Source organism: Felis catus, chromosome A2 (genome assembly GCF_018350175.1).
Source record: "Felis catus isolate Fca126 chromosome A2, F.catus_Fca126_mat1.0, whole genome shotgun sequence".
Taxonomy (NCBI): Eukaryota; Metazoa; Chordata; class Mammalia; order Carnivora; family Felidae; genus Felis; species Felis catus.
The window spans coordinates 154,763,878-154,783,442 of NC_058369.1; the positions used below are offsets into that span (position 1 = coordinate 154,763,878).

At 42.7% G+C, this 19,565-nt stretch overlaps 1 protein-coding gene across 1 annotated transcript in view; it reads right to left on the reverse strand.

Annotated features, from left to right (window-relative positions):
• The window catches only part of KDM7A (lysine demethylase 7A), an 82,574-nt gene extending 63,698 nt beyond the window's left edge, over positions 1 to 18,876 (reverse strand). Inside the window, exon 1 of the mRNA XM_023250623.2 lies at positions 18,564 to 18,876. Within this exon, the coding sequence (XP_023106391.1) occupies positions 18,564 to 18,757 (194 nt within the window). The 5' untranslated portion in view covers positions 18,758 to 18,876. The remainder of the gene's footprint in view (positions 1 to 18,563) is intronic.
• Positions 18,877 to 19,565: the final 689 nt, after the last annotated feature.

The window sequence follows — 19,565 nt, forward strand, 5'->3', positions numbered from 1 at the left end:
CACGGGAGGTGAGAGCAAGAAAAAGAAATGCAAGCAGGTGGAGGTGCAGGCCGTAACACCGGTTTGTTAGTTTAGCAGCCATAACACCGGACGTGGGTAAAAGACACACTTGACATCTTCTTTCCTTCATCAAGGGATAAACTCCATGCCATAAAGTGAACCCAGAATGCCTTCTATGACTCAGCCATTCACTCATTCAAAGCACTATCAGGACACCTGAAATGTAACAATGATAAAATCAAGAAAATCAAGTGTCTATACTCCTGAAGCTTACATTTTATCTGGGGAGACAGAAAAACAAACAAGCAGCCATACAGTATATGTCTGATGTCAAGTGCTGTAGGGGAAAAAAAATGTGCCAGAGGGTAAGGGATTTTCTATCTTATACTACAGTAGTTAGGGAAAAGATGACAATGAGAAAAAACCTAGAGGAAGCGTGGAACAGACCCTGGGGTATGTGAGGAAAGAATGCTCTGAGTTGAAGTAAAAGCGAATGCAAGGGCCCTGAGGCAAGTCGGCCTGTGTAAGAAACAAGAAAGCAGGGACGCTGTTGGCCAGGAGCAGTGGAGGACATGGTGTTCTTAGAGGCACAGAAGGCTTTTACTCTGGGGGAGATGGGACTCTCTGGAGAGTTCCAAGCAGAAGAGTCACAAGACCTGACTTATATTTTAAAAGTGTCACTCTGGTTCCCATGGCAGCAGAAGGAAGGGGACCAGTTAGAAAGCTACTGCAATAACCTCAATTTATGTAAGGGGAGCGATGTGAAGGGATGAGACCATGAAGGTAAGCCAACGGCGTTCTGCTGGAGAATTTAAAACACAGACTAAGAGAAGAAACAAGGATGACTCCAACGATTCTGGCCTGAACACCCTGAAGGAGAGTTGCCATTGACAGAGGCCGGGACGGCTGCAGGAGGAGGAGAGGGCTGACTGGGAAGGGAGGTCTGGGTTCAACTGTGGACACACTAGAGGGCGGGATGACTACTACTACAACTCATCCGAGTAGAGACATAAAGTTGGCAACTACCTATTCAAGACTAGGGCTCAGGGGAGAGGTCTCTGAAGGAGATAAAAATTTAGGAATCATCCACATACAGATGAAAGCTGAAGTCACGGATGAGATAAATGCTAGAAAAAGAGAGCTACTGAGGACTAAACCCTGGGATCCCCCAGTGTTAAAAGATCAGGAAGATAAGAAGGACTTGCTGGAGAAAACCCAGCACGAGGATTCCCTGGAAGCCACGGAAGGGGAAGCTCACCAGCAACTTTGACAAGACCGTTGGCACAGAGTGGTAAAGATGAAAGTCCGATTGGGTTCAGACAGAATGGGACCTTAATTAGCAAAGAAGAGATAGAGAAAAAGAACAAAAACAAAATTGGAAACAGTGAACATGGACACTTCTTTTGATGAATTTGCTGTAAAGGGAGTAAAGAAATGGGGGCTGCAGATGAAAGGGGAGTGTCAGGTTAAGGATGTTTTTCTTCATTTTTAAAAAATGAAGGTTATATACTACTTGCTAATGAGAAAAAACAATATGGGGTAAGGGGTACAATTACTGAAGCCAGGTCCCTGAACAGATGACAAGGGACAGGATCTAATATACCTAAAGATAATTCCCAATAACTTTGGCAGTTTCCTTTTCTTTCTGGAAAGTTACATTTCCAGAAATTTCCGGAATCTGAAAAGAGATCTCTCCATACCACAGCAAACTTCGGCAACTGGCTCACATACAAATGACTGAATACAAGATGTATAGCACTGACCTTTCAAAAACAATGACTAGAATAAAAAGCACTAAAGACGAAAAAATGTCATTGATTTCAAGAATACATGTTGTTCTGACAAAACAGATATGCTACATGTCCTCATTTAAAGATCCCTTCTTTCCAGTGGGTATGCAGACAGCTTCCAGTGACTCTGTACTGACCCAGCTCAGGGTCTACCAAAGTGTAGTTACGCGAACCTGCATCAAGCGGCTTGAGAGCCTCCTAGGAAGATGCTACGTCTGAGCAGCTGATCTTCAAGTCACCCTGTCTTGCTCTCAATGCTAAGGGATATGCTGTGGTTCAGAGCAGTTACTCTTACTCGCTGGGCAGGCAAGGCCACCACTAAATCAGGGAGGAATCCAGAGAGCCCCACCCAGCACCACCACCATCGTTAGAAAGGCTGGACAACCTGATGGGATCCAGTTCCCAGATGGCATTACATTGGCAACAGGACACATTCACCAGAACTGAAGGCCAGGACGGCTTGTCCTGCCACTGGGCCTCCTGCTGTATGAAGCCATTCTCATTTGGTTAAGTTCTTCTTCTATCCTTTACTTCCCTTAAAGAAATGTGTATTCTTGGGGCCACCTGGGTGGCTTGGTCGGTTAAGCGTCCAACTTCAGCTCAGGTCACGATCCCAGAGTTCATAGATTCAAGCCCCACTTCTGGGTCTGTGTTGACAGCTCGGAGCCTGGATCCTGCTTTGCATTCTGTGTGTGTGTGTGTGTGTCTCTCTCTCTGCCCCTGTCCCGCTCATGCTCTCTCTCTATAAACATTTAAAAAAATTTAGGAAATGTGTATTCTTTCCCTGTGTCTGTAATCACCCTGTCATCAATCACCACCACCCTTCTGTCAATCTTACACATACACATTTTCTGTGATAAAGAGTCTTTATCTCAATACATACATCTTTTCTCACAAAAATTCAAATATGTAGTGAGTACTGCAAACATGCGATTTAACAGACACCTTTGTTCAGGACGAAGTTAAATTTAAAAAGCCAAAATCCATTTAAAGCTGTTTTAAAGAAAAATGTTAAATAAATATTGCAGTACACAGATACAGCAGAAACCGTGATGGTGATCAATAAGACGAAAACTCACTGATGTGGTGGAGAGGAAGAGACAGAAAGGGAAGAAAAGTCACCCATATCCTAACACCACTTGGCCTTAAAGTCCTAAAAAGCCGTGCCATCATCTTCCTCTGTTCTGTCCAGAGAAACAAAAGGACTTCTCCAAGCATGGAGCTGGTGAAAGAACCATGCAGCAGGCCTGGGGCCAGGACTAAGGCTGGAAACAAGCACTCTGCGACTGGCAGGAAGTAAGAGAAACTGCCTGGGTCAGGTAACACTCCCAAAGAGACGAGCAGCCCCAACAAGGTGATTCTGAGAAAAAGATGTGCGTGAAAGGCTGTGGATGAACAATTAGAACAAGGGGTTCAAGGAATGAGGACACCGAAAAGAATTTCACATCAGGGGATCCGGTCTCTCCCACCACAGGCTGGATGCCCACAAAGGGAGAGGCAAGAACAAGAAAATTCGGGAGCGGAGGCCAGCACAGGCTACTTGGCATTTGGAAGGTTGGAAAAGCAGGTTTGGGGAAAGAATTCCCTGAGTCAAACAGAAGAGACTCTGCTCTCCCAGTAACCATGGGATCTGATCCTTTGATATACAGAAAATAAGGACAGCCTAGCAAAAAAAAGAAAGTGACTCAAAGAACCAGGCACACAAAAAATCAGCCTTAAAAAAGTACTGAAATAGGGAAGACTCTAAGAGAGAAATATGAGTCATATCTGTGACAAGTTAAATTAAGTAAAAAGACTCAAATTCCTCTAATCTGCAGATGAAACTATTTATACCCCACAATTCCTTCAGAAAGCAATGAAGTAAAAAGGACTGACCACATGTCTCCAATATAGTGTGTGTGATGTGATAGGTGAGGCAGTGTGGGAGCTCACAGAGAAGAGGAAAAACCCATGAACCCACAAAGCAGTTTCTGGGGGGAGAAGGCTCTGATGTGGCCTCCCCAGAAGGCCACAGAAAGTTTCTGACGTCATTGATGGGAACTGGCCAGAAAGCCTCTGCTTCCAGGGTGCCTTGTCCCACACTTTGTCACTTACTAAATTAGGATGCTATCCAAACTCACTCGGTTCTGACTTTTGTTCATGTGGAGTTGTTGGGATTTTTTTTTTTTTTTTTTGCTATTGTTTTTTAAATAGTCTGTGGAGTTCCTGAGCAGTAAGAATATCTCCAGGACCTCCAAGCAGATCCCCAGGACCATTTAATTTTCTTTTTTATATTTGTTAATACTAAAGTATCCATAAAACACTATATAAATCAAAAGGACCACAGTGGACATTATCCCAATTTCTTTGTCAGACAGTGACTGCTTATCTGACAACAGCTTGTGCACATAAAAAACAAAACAAAAAAAAAAACAAAAAAAAAACACACCAAATTGGAGCACCTGGGTGGCTCAGTTGGTTAAGCCTTTGACTCTGCTCAGGTCATGATCTCACAGTTCACGGGATGGAACCCCATGACGGGCTAAGCACTGACAGCATGGAGCCTGCTTAGGATCCTCTCTCTCTGTCCCTCCCCTGCTCATGCGCTCGCTCTCTCTCTCTCTCTCTCTCTCTCTCAAAATAAACAAACATGAACAAAAATTAAAAAAAAAAAAACAAAACACCAAATTATCTACAATGGTATAGGTTCTCCCAACTTGAACAAGGTCATAATTTACTGCACATGATGTCAGGCTGTTATGATTGCTAACTGATAAATGGGAATCAATATTAGATATCTGAAATGCCTGTGTTTTGAGCTCAAGGAAAACTATACTTCTAAATTACAAAGGAAGAGAAGTTCTGCACTTCTTCACAAAACATTCTGAAAATGTTTTATTCCCCCTCCCCATAATACAATACAATTTGGATATGTCGTTGTATGTTCTCTAATATTGATTTTGATGTATTAGAATTAGCTGATGAATGCAACTTACTGCCTTGGTAAATTAGTATGTTAAATTTGCATAGTTAGTAGGGTTAAGCTCACCAAACTTATATTTTAGTATCAGTGTTCCTTCTGCTTCCTGGTTGTGCTCAACATTCCCCTTAGAACATAAATTTTAAAATATGACTACAGGGGCGCCCAGCTGGCTCAGGCAGTTAAGCATCTGACTTCGGCTCAGGTCACAGTCCCATATTTTGTGGGTTTGAGCCCTACATAGGGCTCTCTGCTGTCAGAGCAGAGTCCGCTTTGGATCCTCTGTCCCCCTCTTTCTCTGCCCTTCCCCAGCTCGTTCTCTTTCTCTCTAAATAAATAAATAAACTTAAAAAAATTTTTTTAAATAAAATATGACTACAGATAAAAAAAATTTAAAAATGTGTAACACTAGGAACTTATCTTAAGGCTACCCAAATGCTTGTCAAGAATAAAGATAAACATACAAAAATAACACATACTACAGCACAGTTAGGTACTAAGAAGAAAAAAAAGAAAAGAAATGGAGAGACCAGATGAAGAATCCATCATCAGAGAACCAGGTTAATTATGGGAAATTCACAGAATGGAATTCTATGCAGCCATTTAAGAAGAACGAGATACCTGTCATGCTGTTACAAAAAGCTCTCGTCAACCTCCAGGATATTTTAATAAATGAAAAAGAGCCAGTACAGGGGCACCTGGGTGGCTAAGTTGGTTAAGCATCCGACTTCGGCTCAGGTCATGACCTCACCGTTCGTGAGTTCAAGCCCCACATCAGGCTCTGCGCTGACAGCCTGGAGCCTGCTTCAGATTCTGTGTCTCACACTCTCTCACTCTCCCTCTCTCAAAAATAAATAAACATTAAAAAAAAAAAAAAAGCACAGTATAGAATCATCTGTACTGTATGACGTCTGCCTTCTTGGATGGTAACTCAAAACCGTCAATGTTGTTTACTGCTAGAGAAGTGAACTGTAGGAAGGAGACGAGATTTTCACTTCTCATTTTTTCATCTTTCTATATTGCTTGAATTTCTCACTAGATTTGTTTTGTTTTGTTTAATTACAGGGTATGTGGTCAAAGGAGATATGAACCCTTTCTTGTATTTATCTTTTTACCTCCCTATATTGCTTAAAGCTGATAAATGTTATACATTAAAATAATTCTTTAACGAATAATCAATAAAGAATGCTAATAAGCCGATTAATTCCAAAACTAGTGATAAAGGGAAATAAACAGTTAATTCCGCCTCTCCTATACAAACTGTACCACTAGGTACCCAAAGGGGTAGATAAAGAAAAATCTTCTCTTTACGGAAGTATTCTAACTAGTAAATAAAAAAGAATTACGTAAGTAAATTATCATCATTTTGGAACCACTCATAAATAAATGAATGGATACTGACATTGGTCAATGGCAGTAAACATGACAAAAAGAGAAATCAAACATTTTATGCTTCCTGATGGAAGACTATACCTCCCACTTATAAAATATTCTTTAAATTTATTTATTTATTTATTTATTTTGAAAGAGAGACAGGCAGAGGGAGAGACAGAGAGAGAATCCCAAGCAGGCTCCGCACTGTCAGGACAGAGCCCAATGCAGGGCTTGAACTCATGAACCACGAGATCATGACCTGAGCCAAACTGAAGAGTTGGACACTTAACGGACTGAGCCACCCAGGCACCCCTATAAAATACTCTTGAAGGGAAAAAACTGAATCTGATCAAGCTTCTCTAGATCCAACTACCAATTTACAGGAAAGAGAATATGTTAAAAGATGCAGCAGGGATGTAATAAGCAAAATCCAGAAAGTGGGAAACTTTGCAGGATAAAAGAGCACTGTTGACCAAAAACAAATTGCAAGGGGAAAATAAGAGACATGAGGAAAATCTGAAGATGAGGGTTTTCCAAAAGCAGCACTAGTGACACTTAGGGATGGATAATTCTTTCTCGTGGGGGCCATGCTGTGCACGGATGTTTAACAGCATCCCTGCCCTCTACCTACTCGACTCCAGCAGCAATTCCTCCTCTCCATCCACCGGCCCCAAACCCCGGTGCCACCAAAAGTGTTTCTAGATATTCCCAAGTATCTTCTGGTGGGGAACAAAACCTATCCAGTTGAGAACTACTGCTACAGATTAAAAGACTTGTGGACTATATTTGGATCCTGATTCAAACAAACAGTAAAAAAAAAAAAAAAAAAAAAGTTAATGACATTTTTGAGACAAGTGAAAATTTGAACAATGACTATTTCATGAAATTAAGGAATTGTCAATTATTTTTAGTTGTGATACGGTATTTTTCTATAAGATGCCTTAACTTACAGATACACATGCTAAAATATTCACAAATGATTTGTCATGAATTTGCTTCAAAATAACTAAATGCAGGGGCGCCTAGCTGGTTCGGTAGAGCATGCAATTCTTGATCTCGGGGTTGTAAGTTCAAGTCCCATGTTTTGAGGGAGAGATTACTTAAAAGTTTTTTTAAATCTTAATACAAAAAATGCAAGGGAAGAGGGAGAGTTCAATGAAACAAGACTGGTCATGAATTGATAATCACTGAAGCATAGTGATGGTTACCTGGGAGCACATTATATTATTCGGTCTACTTTTGTGTATGTTTGAAATCTTCTCTAGAAAAAACAAAAATTAAAGTCAAGACCATCATGGTAACTAGCAGCACTCAGCTGAATGACAAGCCAACCCAGTAACTCAATCTTGGTAACATTCAACTGATTTCCACTAACTATCCCATGAATGTCACTCAGAGGCACTCAAACTAATGCATTAAACACACACACACACACACACACGCACGCGCACGCGCGTGCGCTATTCCTCTTTTTCCAAGACAAATTAAAAGAAACTCCCAGGATACTTTAAACCCCGGGGGTTCACAAAACACAGATTAGAAAATGCTGCTTTAGAGATATTCCTGAATCATTAATAATGCTTTAGAGATTCCTATTATATTCATTTAGTTGCTCAGTGTATATCTGTTCCTTTATGTCACTTCGATTCGTCAATTTTGTTTAATACTAAAAATGACCAAAAGCAGTGGTATTTTAAAATTCAGATAAGTATAATATTTTTATCTTTCTTTCTAAATATAATTTATTGTCAAATTGGCTTACATACAACACCCAGTGCTCATCCCAACAAGTGCCCTCCTCCCTGCCCATCACCCACTTTCCCTCTCCCCACTCCCCCCTCCACCCTCAGTTTGTTCTCTGTACTTAAGAGTCTCTTGTGGTTTGCCTCCCTCTCTCTGTTTGTAACTATATTTTTTCCCCTTCCCTTCCCCCATGGTTTTCTGTTAAGTTTCTCAAGACCCACATAAGAATAATATTTTTAAACTTAGGTACAAAGCATCACAGGAATACAACTTAAATATCCACTAGTGAACACTGTAGTGAAGAATATTTTCCCACAAGGCTATTCTTCCCAGGCAGCCAATGATAAGGTACACTTAAAAATATGTTATGTATATATTAACAGATGTAAGAGGGAAAGCATACGGTTCTCTTCATAGATGCTGAAGAAGTCTTTTGACAAATTCAATATTCATTCACGATAAAAACATTAAAAAAAAAACCTAAAGAGACTCTTAATAGGATAAATTATGCCTAAAGCATATCTAATTTAAGGAAGAAACAGAGGCCTTTCCACTAAAATCAAGAACAAAGAAAGGATGTCCACTATCTCCACCACTATTTAATACTGCAAGTGGGATAAGCCCGTACAATTAGATAAGAGAATTCATTTAGAGGCAGAATAGGTATGATAGGAACCTCTAGTGAACTGATAATACAACAAACTCAAACAATTCTTTTAGTAAAATAGCTGGAAATAAAAGTAACTCCCGAAGTCAAATCTTCATATATACAACCAATAACCAATTAGCAAGCAAATGATAGAGAAAAGCCCATTTACAACAGTAACAAAGAAAACAATGTATAGGAATAAACTTATAAACTTGCAAAATCTTCAGAAAAAAAAAACATTTAAATGTATCTGATAGTCACATTAAGTAGACCTAAATAGACATCCCTGTTCTTGGGATTACAATGTCCATTCTCCCTAATTTAGAAATTCAATGTAATACCAGTAAAATATCAACAAGCCTTTTTTTTTTTAACTTTTAATTTTAATTCCAATTAGTTAACATACAGTGTTATAGTAGTTTCGGGTATACAATGTAGTCATTCAACAACTCCATACATCACCCAATGCTCATCACAACAAGGGCACTCCTTAAATCCCCATCACCTATTTAATCTATCCACCCTCCTCCGGTAACCATCAGTTGTCTATAATTAAGAGTCTGTTTCTTGCTTTCAAATAATCAACAAGCTTTTAATTAAATTAGACAAGTTGCTACTGAAGTTCATATGGAAAAATACACCCCCAAGAATAGCCAGAAAAACAACTGAAAATAACTAACTGCAAGGCTGGGACTGGTGTTACCAGACTTTAAAACATACAGTAAAAGCCATACTTAAAAGTATGGTAGTGGTATAAGAGTAGATAAACAGATCAGTGGAAAATAACAGAAAGGGGAGAAACTGATTCACATATATAGAGAATTTCAATATCTGATAAAGGTAGCATGTCAAACTACCGGGGCAAATAAGAACTTTTCTTTTTTCTTTTTCTTTTTTTTAACATTTATTTATTTTTGAGACAGAGAGAGAGAGAGAGAGAGCATGAACAGGGGAGGGTCAGAGCAAGAGGGAGACACAGAATCCGCAACAGGCTCCAGGCTCTGAGCTGTCAGCACAGAGCCCGACGCGGGGCTTGAACTCACGGACCGCAAGATCATGACCTAAGCCGAAGTCGGCCGCTTAACCGACTGAGCCACCCAGGCGCCCCAAGAACTTTTCAATAAATAGTGCTGCGACAAGAAAATTTATTTAGAAAAAAATAAAACTATATCCCTATTTCATACCATATACAAGAATAACTTCCAAATGTATTAGGGATCTAAATGTAAAAGAACACAGAACCATACAAGTTCTCAAAGAAAACCGTTAAAATCCTTTTTAACCTTGGGGTAGAGAAAAGCTTGCTAATTATGACTCAAAATCCAGAACCAATAAAAGACTGGTAAATAAGACTATATATGTGATGTGTGTGTGTGTGTGTGTGTGTGTGTGTGTGTGTATTCATTTGCATGGCATAAAAAACATCACCACAGGCAAAATTATAAAAATAACTATGACCATGGAAGAAATATTTACATATGCCACAAAGGGCTAACATTCCTAAAATGTAAAGAGCTCCAAAAACCTGACAGAGTCAGAAAAAGTTATAAACAATCTTCAAAAAAAGAAAATGCCCTCAAACATATGAAATGTTGTTTAAACTCATTTATAATTAGGAAAACACAGAGAGATACTATTTTTCACCTATCAGGTTGGCAAAGATTAAAAAACATGACAACATTCTGATGGCAAGAACATGGGGAAAGATGCACTCTCATATCCTGCTGGTGGAACTGCAAAATGGTGCAACAATTCTGGAGGGAAATCTGGTAATCTTAACAAACAATATATGCACTTATCTTTTGACCAAGTAAACCTACTTCTGCTAATCTAACCTGAATATACCTCCAACAATATGAAAATACATCTGCACAAGGTTATACTTTTTTGGTAGCCATTTGTAATCACAAAATACTATAAACAATCTAACTGCCCATATACAAGAGAATGGATGAATAAAACAGGGAACATCCACACAAAGGAGTACTATACAGCTGTTAAAAAGAATAAGAGCTCTATGAACGGACATGGAATGATTTCCAGTATGTATTCTTAAGTGAAAAAAAACAAAGAATACTCATCATAAGCCACCCTGTGTGTAAAGGAAATAGATACAAGAAAATACACATTAATCTTCCCACATTTTGTGGGAAAACAAAAACTCCACAACGCATAAATCAGAAACTAAAGAGAGGTAGCTGGAAAAGAGATGCAAAGGTACTGGGGAGATGAACAGGGTGTGACCCTTCTGAGTAGACCTTTTCAGGTAACTCTGACTTCTCAGAATCATGGTAATACTTTACATACTCAAAGTATAAACCAACAATTAAACCAACCAGGATGTGGGAGGAAACCAAAATCCAACACAAATAGTAACGTATAAACCCAACTGTATTACAAATAAATGACATGACACACGAAATTGGGGGATAAAAGAACAGAACCTAAGTGTGGAAAACAGTGTTTGGCTAGATGTTATAGACAGCTAGAAAGTATAGGCTAGATATTATAGATACATATTTGATATTATAAAGCTAAAGATATTGTAGGTATAAGGCTAAAAACAAAAAGAACCACAAATAAATGCTATAATTTAGTTAGTAAATCTATTACAACAGTGTGGTTTAGCAATTCTAGAACTACTTTATGTATATACTAGGATGGAAGAAAACATAACTATATTGCAGATAATAGCTAGACTGTCCAACCCACTGCTGGACAAAAAAGTTAAAAGTAAGGAAAGGGAGAAGGCTAAACTGAACTCTGTAGTATTAGATTAGCATCAAAGTTATGATTATGAAAACTCATAGGTTTTAAAACATACAGATAGATGGAACAGAAACAAATACAGTTGTGTATGCATAATAAATTTCCTAGCTTTGTCATGGAGAACGCCTACAAGCAAAAAGCCCATCTAATGCCAGACCTTCGTTTCTAAAAACCAGTCTCCAATAAAAGGAACCAGGACTCACAGAAACACACACAAAAATCATCCAAGTTTCTATTAATTCACACCATAATTAATGGAAAAGTATAATGCTAATAATATTAATGGAAAAGTAAACAATCACTATAGTAACAAAATGTCACTTCCAAAAAGAATCAGAAACTTGGTAGCAGCTGCAAGATCAACACTGGTCAACTGTTCAAAAGCTGTGCAAATTATTGTGGGGTTTGAATTGCTCAAACCAAGTAAAGCTTGCTTTATAATCAAATTCCTCTACACCTGTTCCATTATTCTTAAATCCCCATTTCAGATCAAATATAAAGGCATTCTTCCCCTTGGATATTCAGTAAAATCAATTTCATACCTAAGAACACAGGATATGAGAGCATACCAAGCAGAAATCTTCCCCAAACTGAGAGTTAAAAAAGAAAAAAAAGAAAAAAAAAAAAGTTGATGAGAGAACTATGTCACTGCCTCCAAGCAGCCTGAGATGACTCCCACATCAAAACAGATTTTGTTCAATAGCAAAATCAAGTACACATATATTCACTTTTATAAGTCAAACACATGAAAAGAATGCTCATATATTTTCTTATGATAAACTGTCATCTCAAAAAGAAAGTGGCGGGGCGGGGAGCGGGGGGGGGGGGGCGCTTCTGGGTGGCTCAGTTGGTTAAGCATCTGACTCTTGATATCAGCTCAGGTCATGATCTCACAGTTCTTGATTTCAAGCCCTGAGTCAGGCACCGCACTGACAGCTTGGGGCCCACGTGGGATTCTCTCTCCCTCCCTTTATCCCTACCCCCCCCACACACACACACACTGATTCGCATGCATGCTCACTCTCCCTCAAAATAAATAAATAAAACTTTGGAAAAAAAAGATATTGATAAGTTCCTCAAATGGGCTTTTCGTTTTCTTATAGGGAAATACACGTTCACCTAGTAAGTTTATGTCGTAACACTAAAAGTAATTTCACCTTTAAGAAGATACATAAAATAAATTTTAAAAATAATTTTTATCCCTAATGTAAAAAGTAATAAAGTAACAAGAAATAAAGAAGTAAATAAAAATAAGAAACCCATTATAACAAGCATGAAAACAAAGCTATAAAACTTCTCAAATATTTTATAAGTGCTACTCCCAAAGCAGTTATGACCATTTTTAATATATTCATGCCAAAGACAGTAACTTAGTAAAGAACAAAAACAAAAGTACAATGTTTATAGATGTATCTCTCTGGAAACTGTTGCATCTATTCCACCAATGCCCTCCCTCACCCCATCCCAGGATAAAGACAGACAAGGGGGAAGAAACCCAATACCGCCCACTACTGGTCAAGAGAGCGAGCTCAGGAGTCAGCTCACCTGAATTCAGACGCTAGCTCTAAGACCTTCTAGCTTTGGATGCTGGAAGACTTAGTAACCTCTCTAACCCTCAGATCCCATCTGTAAAATAAGGATAACAATAACCCTTACCCAGCAAGGTGACTATGAGAAATAGATGAGCTAGTTAATACATCTAACACAACAGTGCCTAGCATTTGGTATAAAGCATTCAATAGTGTCTGAGTGAATCCCAGGACTCCGATGACTTCAGGTGAGGACCTGAGAAACTGCTACCAAATAGCACTATTCTAGATAAAATTTTTCTTTTCTCGTAAACGAAGTTTTTCATTCATTCTTTTATGACATGTGAAAATTACCAAAATTGATTCCAACTTTTAAAGTCCTCTCACCTGGATGATTACAACAGCCGTCTTCCTGGTCTGCCTGTCACCTTTGCCTCTCTGTCTATTCTCCACATAGCAGCCAGAATGAAGCTTTTAAAGGTTAAGTCAAATCGTTTACTCCTCTATTCAAAATATACCTGAGCAAAATCAAAAATATTCTTGTGTTCAAATGTCTCCTCAAGGCCTTCCATAATCACACCATATAAAAGCGGCCTTTTATACTACTTCCCAGCCTTTCTTTTTTCCTAGGTCAATTTCCTTTTCTTTTGTAATATATACTTATCTATCTTCCCCCACTAGAATATAAGTTACAAGAGAGCAAGGAACATCTTCTTCATTGCTATACTCCTAGCACCAAGAACAGCACCACGCATACCACAAACCCCAAGCCAAAGCCAACATCATACTTAACAATAAAACACAGGCGGCAATCCCATTAAAGACGGGGACAAGAAAAAAATCGCAAAATACCATACATCAGCTACCAAATTGGCAAATTATTAACTTTTTAAATTTTGAAGTACACTTCAACAATAAAATCATTTTAAAAAAATCTCCAGTGCAGGGTGCGCCTGGGTGGTGCAGTTGGTTGAGCAGCTGATTCTTGACTTCATCTCAGGTCATGATCCCAGGGTCATGGGATAGAACCCTAAGTTGGGCTCCACGCTGAGCTCAGAGCCTAAGATTCTGTCTCTTTCTCCCTCTGCCCCTCACTCATGTGCATGTGCTCTCTCTCTCTCTCAAGTTAAAAAAAAAAAAAAAAAGACAATTATTTAGGGGAGCCCAAGGGGCTCAGTCGGTTAAGCATCCGACGTCAGCTCAGGTCATGATCTCCGAGTTAGTTGGTGGATTCGAGCCCTACACTGGGCAGGCTCTGCCCTTGACAATGTGGAGCCTGCCCAGTATATATTCATTCATTCATTCATTCATTCATTCATTCATTCATTCATTCATTCATATTTTCTCCCTCCCTCTCTCCCTTCCTCTCTCTCTCAAAATAAGTAAACTTAAAGAGAAAGCTCTCCAGTGCACATACATCTCAGTGAATTTTTACAACTGCGTACATTTATGTAACCACCACCCAAGATCAAGATACACAACATTTCCTGAACTTCAGAAGCTCTCTTGGTTGGGTCTCCTCTCAGTAAATAGCCCCAGAGAGGTAAGCACCAGTCTGACTTCTCTCACCCAACTACTCCTGTACTTGAACTTCACATAAGTAGGTTCAAACAGTAGTCGCTTTTGTGCCTGGCTTCCTTTATTCAACTTTGTATCTGTGACATTTGCCCATGTTATTGCATGCATCAATAGTGCATTCCTTTTTGAATCATTGGGTAGCACTCTGTCTTATGAATATACCACAATTTATCAAATCCACTGTTGATGACATTCAGGCTGTTTCAGTTTGGAGATAATATGAATAGTACAGCTGCAAACAATCTTCGGTATGTCTTCTGGTGGAAATATTATCTGCAGACCGGCAACATGTTTGATTGGTTCTGGGGGAAGGGTTTAATAATACTTTAGACTATGGATGACACAGGGAACTAGAAGTGGGCAGTGCTGGTGAGAGTCTAAACTGGAATAACCTTTCTGGAGGACAATGTGGCAACAGGCACCAGAAGCTTGAAAAGATCTGTGCCCTGAGACTAATAATTCTACTTCAAGGAAATTTCTTATCGGATACTTACAAGTGCCAGACTTCTAAGTGTTTTGCATGTATTAACGCATGTGATTTATTCTATGGACATATTAGAGATGCTCACAATGGTTTAGAAGGATGTCAACCATCCATCATTAGGAACTGCAAGTAGTAGCAGTAAATAAGGTAAAAAACTAAAAGGGGAATGATGTTAAAACATATTGTACCTCTATGAAATTAAACATTATGCAGCCACTGAAACTGTTTTTAAAGAACATTACAGACACAGGAAAAAATATATGTTAGCAAAGTTAACAGTGGAATGAATAAAATGAATTCCAGTTTTTTAAATCTATGCATATACCTTAAATGTTAAAATAGTGGTAATCCCTGGAAGACATGGGTACTTTCGTATTCTTGATATTTTTCTGTACTCCCCATTTTTTCTATATTGATTTTGTCAATCAAAGAGAATACAACACTAAAAGGACTAGTAAACAAAGGTGTTTACATTCTTATGGGGAGACAGAAGATATAATCCAATTTAATTAGGGCAGTGACGCAGTTTTGTATAGGATGAAATTAAGAGTACTATGTGAAAGACCTCTAGCCTAGAGATTAGGGGCTGAGACATTATCAGGAAAGATCTCCATTGTCTTACTTCCACCAAGGACTCCCGAGAGGAAGAACTCCATCTCTAGGCTGGAAGGAACCTTCATAAGAAAATCCTGTTAATTCTTCAGCTCACCATCCTTAGGATATCAATTACACATTGTACCCTGGCAAGTGTTCTTCTCCCCGCCCACTTAGAAAAAAGGCTTAGCCAGAGGAGGAGTGAAAGAATTCCTGAACACCAAGGATACAGTAGTTCAACAGCTTCAAACGTGGAGGAAGCTGGTTCCACCCACTCTGCAGCCTGGCTGAAAGGCACGAAGGAAGGGCCTCTCTTTCCCTGTCAGGCTAAATGAGGGCAAAAACTTCTCAGATTTCCAGATGTCAGAAACTCCAGATAGAGTAAACTCAAATTTATACCAAAACGCTGATCCCTTGAGTTCAAAAAATTCTTCCACTTGAAGAAATAAAATCATCAAGAAATTATCCTGCTAAAGGTAATTCTCTGTATCAGCCCTCCCACTCCCTCCTCCTCTGCAGACAGACCACCCCTGGAAACCAAAAGAAAGCGGAGCATGAAGATTAAAACTGCACCTTAGTATCTGAGTGGCCAATTCTCACTTCAGCAAATGATATTTGTTTAATAATTAATGCATAAAGAATATTTTGAGGTGTTCAAGAAAACCACCACTCATTTTTATGGTACAATAAACATTATTTTCTCAAATGTTGCCAAATTACCCATACTTGATTAAGAAATTTGCTAAGAAGATGTTGCTTTTGCATGGCAGGGCGTTATTACTAAATTTTCTAACTTGTGACATCTAAACCACATTAAAATTCTCAAGGACTGCTGGTCAAAAAACAAAACAAAACAAAACATTTCAGAGTCACTTCCACAGATATGAAATCACACAAATTTATGTGATAAATTTATGTTTTGGTCTCACTCTCCCTCCTTCAATATATGCCCTCTTTATTTTCCCTTCAAACTTCTGTTTTCAAATTTATACTTAAATGCCACAAAATTCTCCATAACCTACCTGCAGCTTTTCATGGCTATAGTATTAAATTGCCTAAATTAAGATTTAAGAAAATTCTAGTCTAAAATTTATTAATGGATCACATCTCTACATCGCACAATAGAACAAATTTCTTATGCAGCTAAAATAGTTTTTTGAAAAAAGTAGCTATTTACATAATCACCAGGGATCCTGGTTTTATTCTATATGTAACCTAGATTTTTGGATAATCTACTCCGGTTGCCTAGAATATGTTATGGGAACAGAGGATATAGAAATAGAACTGGCAAAATTTGGTATGTTCACATTTCGGCTTTAGATATAATCAAAATACAGAAAAAAAATCGCTTTGGAATAATAAAAAAAGAACGTTGGATAATTTATTCTTAATTACATGTTCCAAAGTTGTAATAATATTCCCTCAGCACAGACCAGACTGTGAACGATTACCTGATATACAAAATTAGGACGCTGTCCTTCTTTTACAGTGACAATTTGGCGGGGGAGGGGGGGGTGGTCACTGTTGTCGCTGTCAGAATTGTGCAACCTGATTAAATAAAACTACTTGAAGATTAAGTAAAACTAACTGTACCTAGCACTAAACACTGTAAAGAACGCTGTAACAGAAGCGGTTTTCTCTCCCAGGGCCAGTAGAGGGAGACTAAGACATCTGGCCTGGTCGTGCAGTGTTTCTGTAAAATTGGGGAGGGGGAGCGGAGGCTGTATTTAAATGTCCTGCTGTCAATCAAAGGACACTTCCTACAATCACAGTCACCATATCTGCTATTAGCCGTGCGCGTACTCTCGCCAAGATACAACACCAAACGGTGCTCGCGTAACCTGCTTCACCTAAAGGTGACCGCAGGCTTTGCCACAACACCCAAATAAGGACTTTGGGAGCCCAACCCCAACTAGTTTCTTTGTTTAAATGCCTGCGAATCCCTCCCACGCCGGAGTCAAGAGGCTGTGGCGCCGCCCTTTATTAGCCTCACACTTTGATTACAAAACACACGAGTCGACGGCTTGGCGGCGGAGGCGGCCCGAGCTCTCACAAACGTCAAACCCGAAACGCAGGCGGCTGCGGAGGCAGAGGGCGACGCTCGCCGCCCCCGCCACCCGACCCAAAGTGCCCACCGGCCGGCCAAAGTTCGCCCGCACCAGGCCCCCCGGATGCGAGCCCCCGGCCGTCCGGGTGTCGCCGGCCCCTTGGGCGACGGGAAATTTCACTCTTTGTAAAGTTTGAGCTGCGGCGCGGGGGCGACTCAGGGGGTTGGGGACCAGAGGCTGTCGTTCGGGCCCCGCTGACCACTCCACCCCCGCCAGGACCGGGTGTGCTGGGGTGGCGGGTGGGGGGCACGGTCAGAGCCGACCTGCCGCCCCGCCCGGGACCCCCGGCCCCAAACTTCCGACTGGCATCTTTTAAGTCCCCGAGAGTGCCTCATCTGTTGCTCTGTTTACTCCTCGGAGCCTCGCCGGGCTGGCGCTGCCGACGCCCCCGTCCCAGTGTCCCGCGGCCGAGGAAGTTTGATAAAGACCGGGGAAGGGGGCGCGACGGGGACCGCGGAGGGGGGAGGGGAAGAGGGCAAATTCTGGAGACCCTGAGCTGGGGCGAGCCGGTCGCCGCCCGAAGGAAGGCGCTGCGGCCAGCCGAGCAGGGCGGCCGGCCGGGCGGCGACTCCGGGCCGGAGCCCCGGGCGGGCGGGGCGGCGGCCGGGCTGCGGGCGCCGCGAAGGGCGGCGGGCCCCGCCGGCGCTCCGCCCGCCGCCTCCGCCGGCGCCTGCCCCGGCCGCGTACCCTCGCCCCGGTCTCCCCCTGCCAACTTCTCGGCCGGCCCCCTTTGTTCCCGTTTGTTGTGGCGACTCTTCTCCCGGCCGGGAGATCCCACCAGCCCCCCTCAGCCCGCCCGGCGCCCGGCGAGCCCGGGGCCCCGCGCGCCCCGCTGCCCGGGCCGGGGGCTCGGAGCTGGGGCCCCTCGGCGCTCGGCGCCGCGGCCGGGCGGAGGGGGGCGCGGGCGGCCGGCGCGGCGGCGGCGGCGGCGGTTGGCCCGTGGCCGTCCGCGGCGGCGGCGGCGGGGCTGGAGGGGGTTTATTTACCTGCCGTGGAACCAGTCCTTGCAGATATCGCACTCGATCATGAAGCGGTTCACGTCGTACGGCTGCCGGCACACACAGTACACCGGCGGGGGCGGCGGGGGCGCCGAGGCCCGGCCCGGAGCCGCCACCGACACGGCTGCCGCGGCGGCTCCAGCTGCTGCTCCCGCGGCCACCGCCGCCGCCGCTCCGGCCATCTTTAAAAAACACACACACGCTCGCTCGCTGCTCCGCTCGCCGACTGGAGCGAGCGCAGCCGCCAGCCAGCGCCGCCTCCTGCAGCAGCCGGAGCAGCAGCCGCGGCGGCTGCGGCGGCGGCGGCGGCGGCGGCGGCGCCTCAGTGCGCGCGCGCGAGGTCGCTGCCGGGGCCTGGGGGCGGGCGGCGGCGCGCGCACGACGCGCGAGGCTCCGGCCCGGCTCCTTCCGGCGCTCCGCGCGGGGCCGTGCGTCTCGCGCACGTCGTCCCGCCGCCGGCGCGCGCGCCCCGCTCCCCTCGCGTCGGCCGGGCGGGGGCGCTGGGGGGGGGGGGCACCCGCTGAAGGGCACTCGGGGCGGGGGAGGCGGAGGGAGGCCGAGGCTCCCTGAGGACACGCGCGGCGGCGCAGGGAGCGCGGCCACAGGAGGAGGACGGCGGGAGCGTGCGAAAAGCCGGCTTCGGCGTTTCTGAGTGCGAGCTGAGGCCGGGGAAGTTCCTGCGCAGTGGAGAGCGGCACACGCTGCGTCTGTGCGCCGGGAAGGGAAACCGAGGAAGTTAGAGCCCCGCCAGGGCCACCTCCCGACGAGGGGAGAATCCTTAGGCAATTAGCAGCCTCCCTGCGACCTTTGCGGGCCGGAGCCGAGGGTTTAACAGCACGCCGAGCCCTGCCGAGGTGCCCGAGTGTGCTGGGGAGTTCCTCAGACCCGAAAACGTCCCACTCCAATTCCCACCGCCCAGCTAGGGAATTAGTGTGGATGGAGCCGCTGATAGGTGAAGGAGGTGGTTCTCAAGAGGAATTCATTAATGTC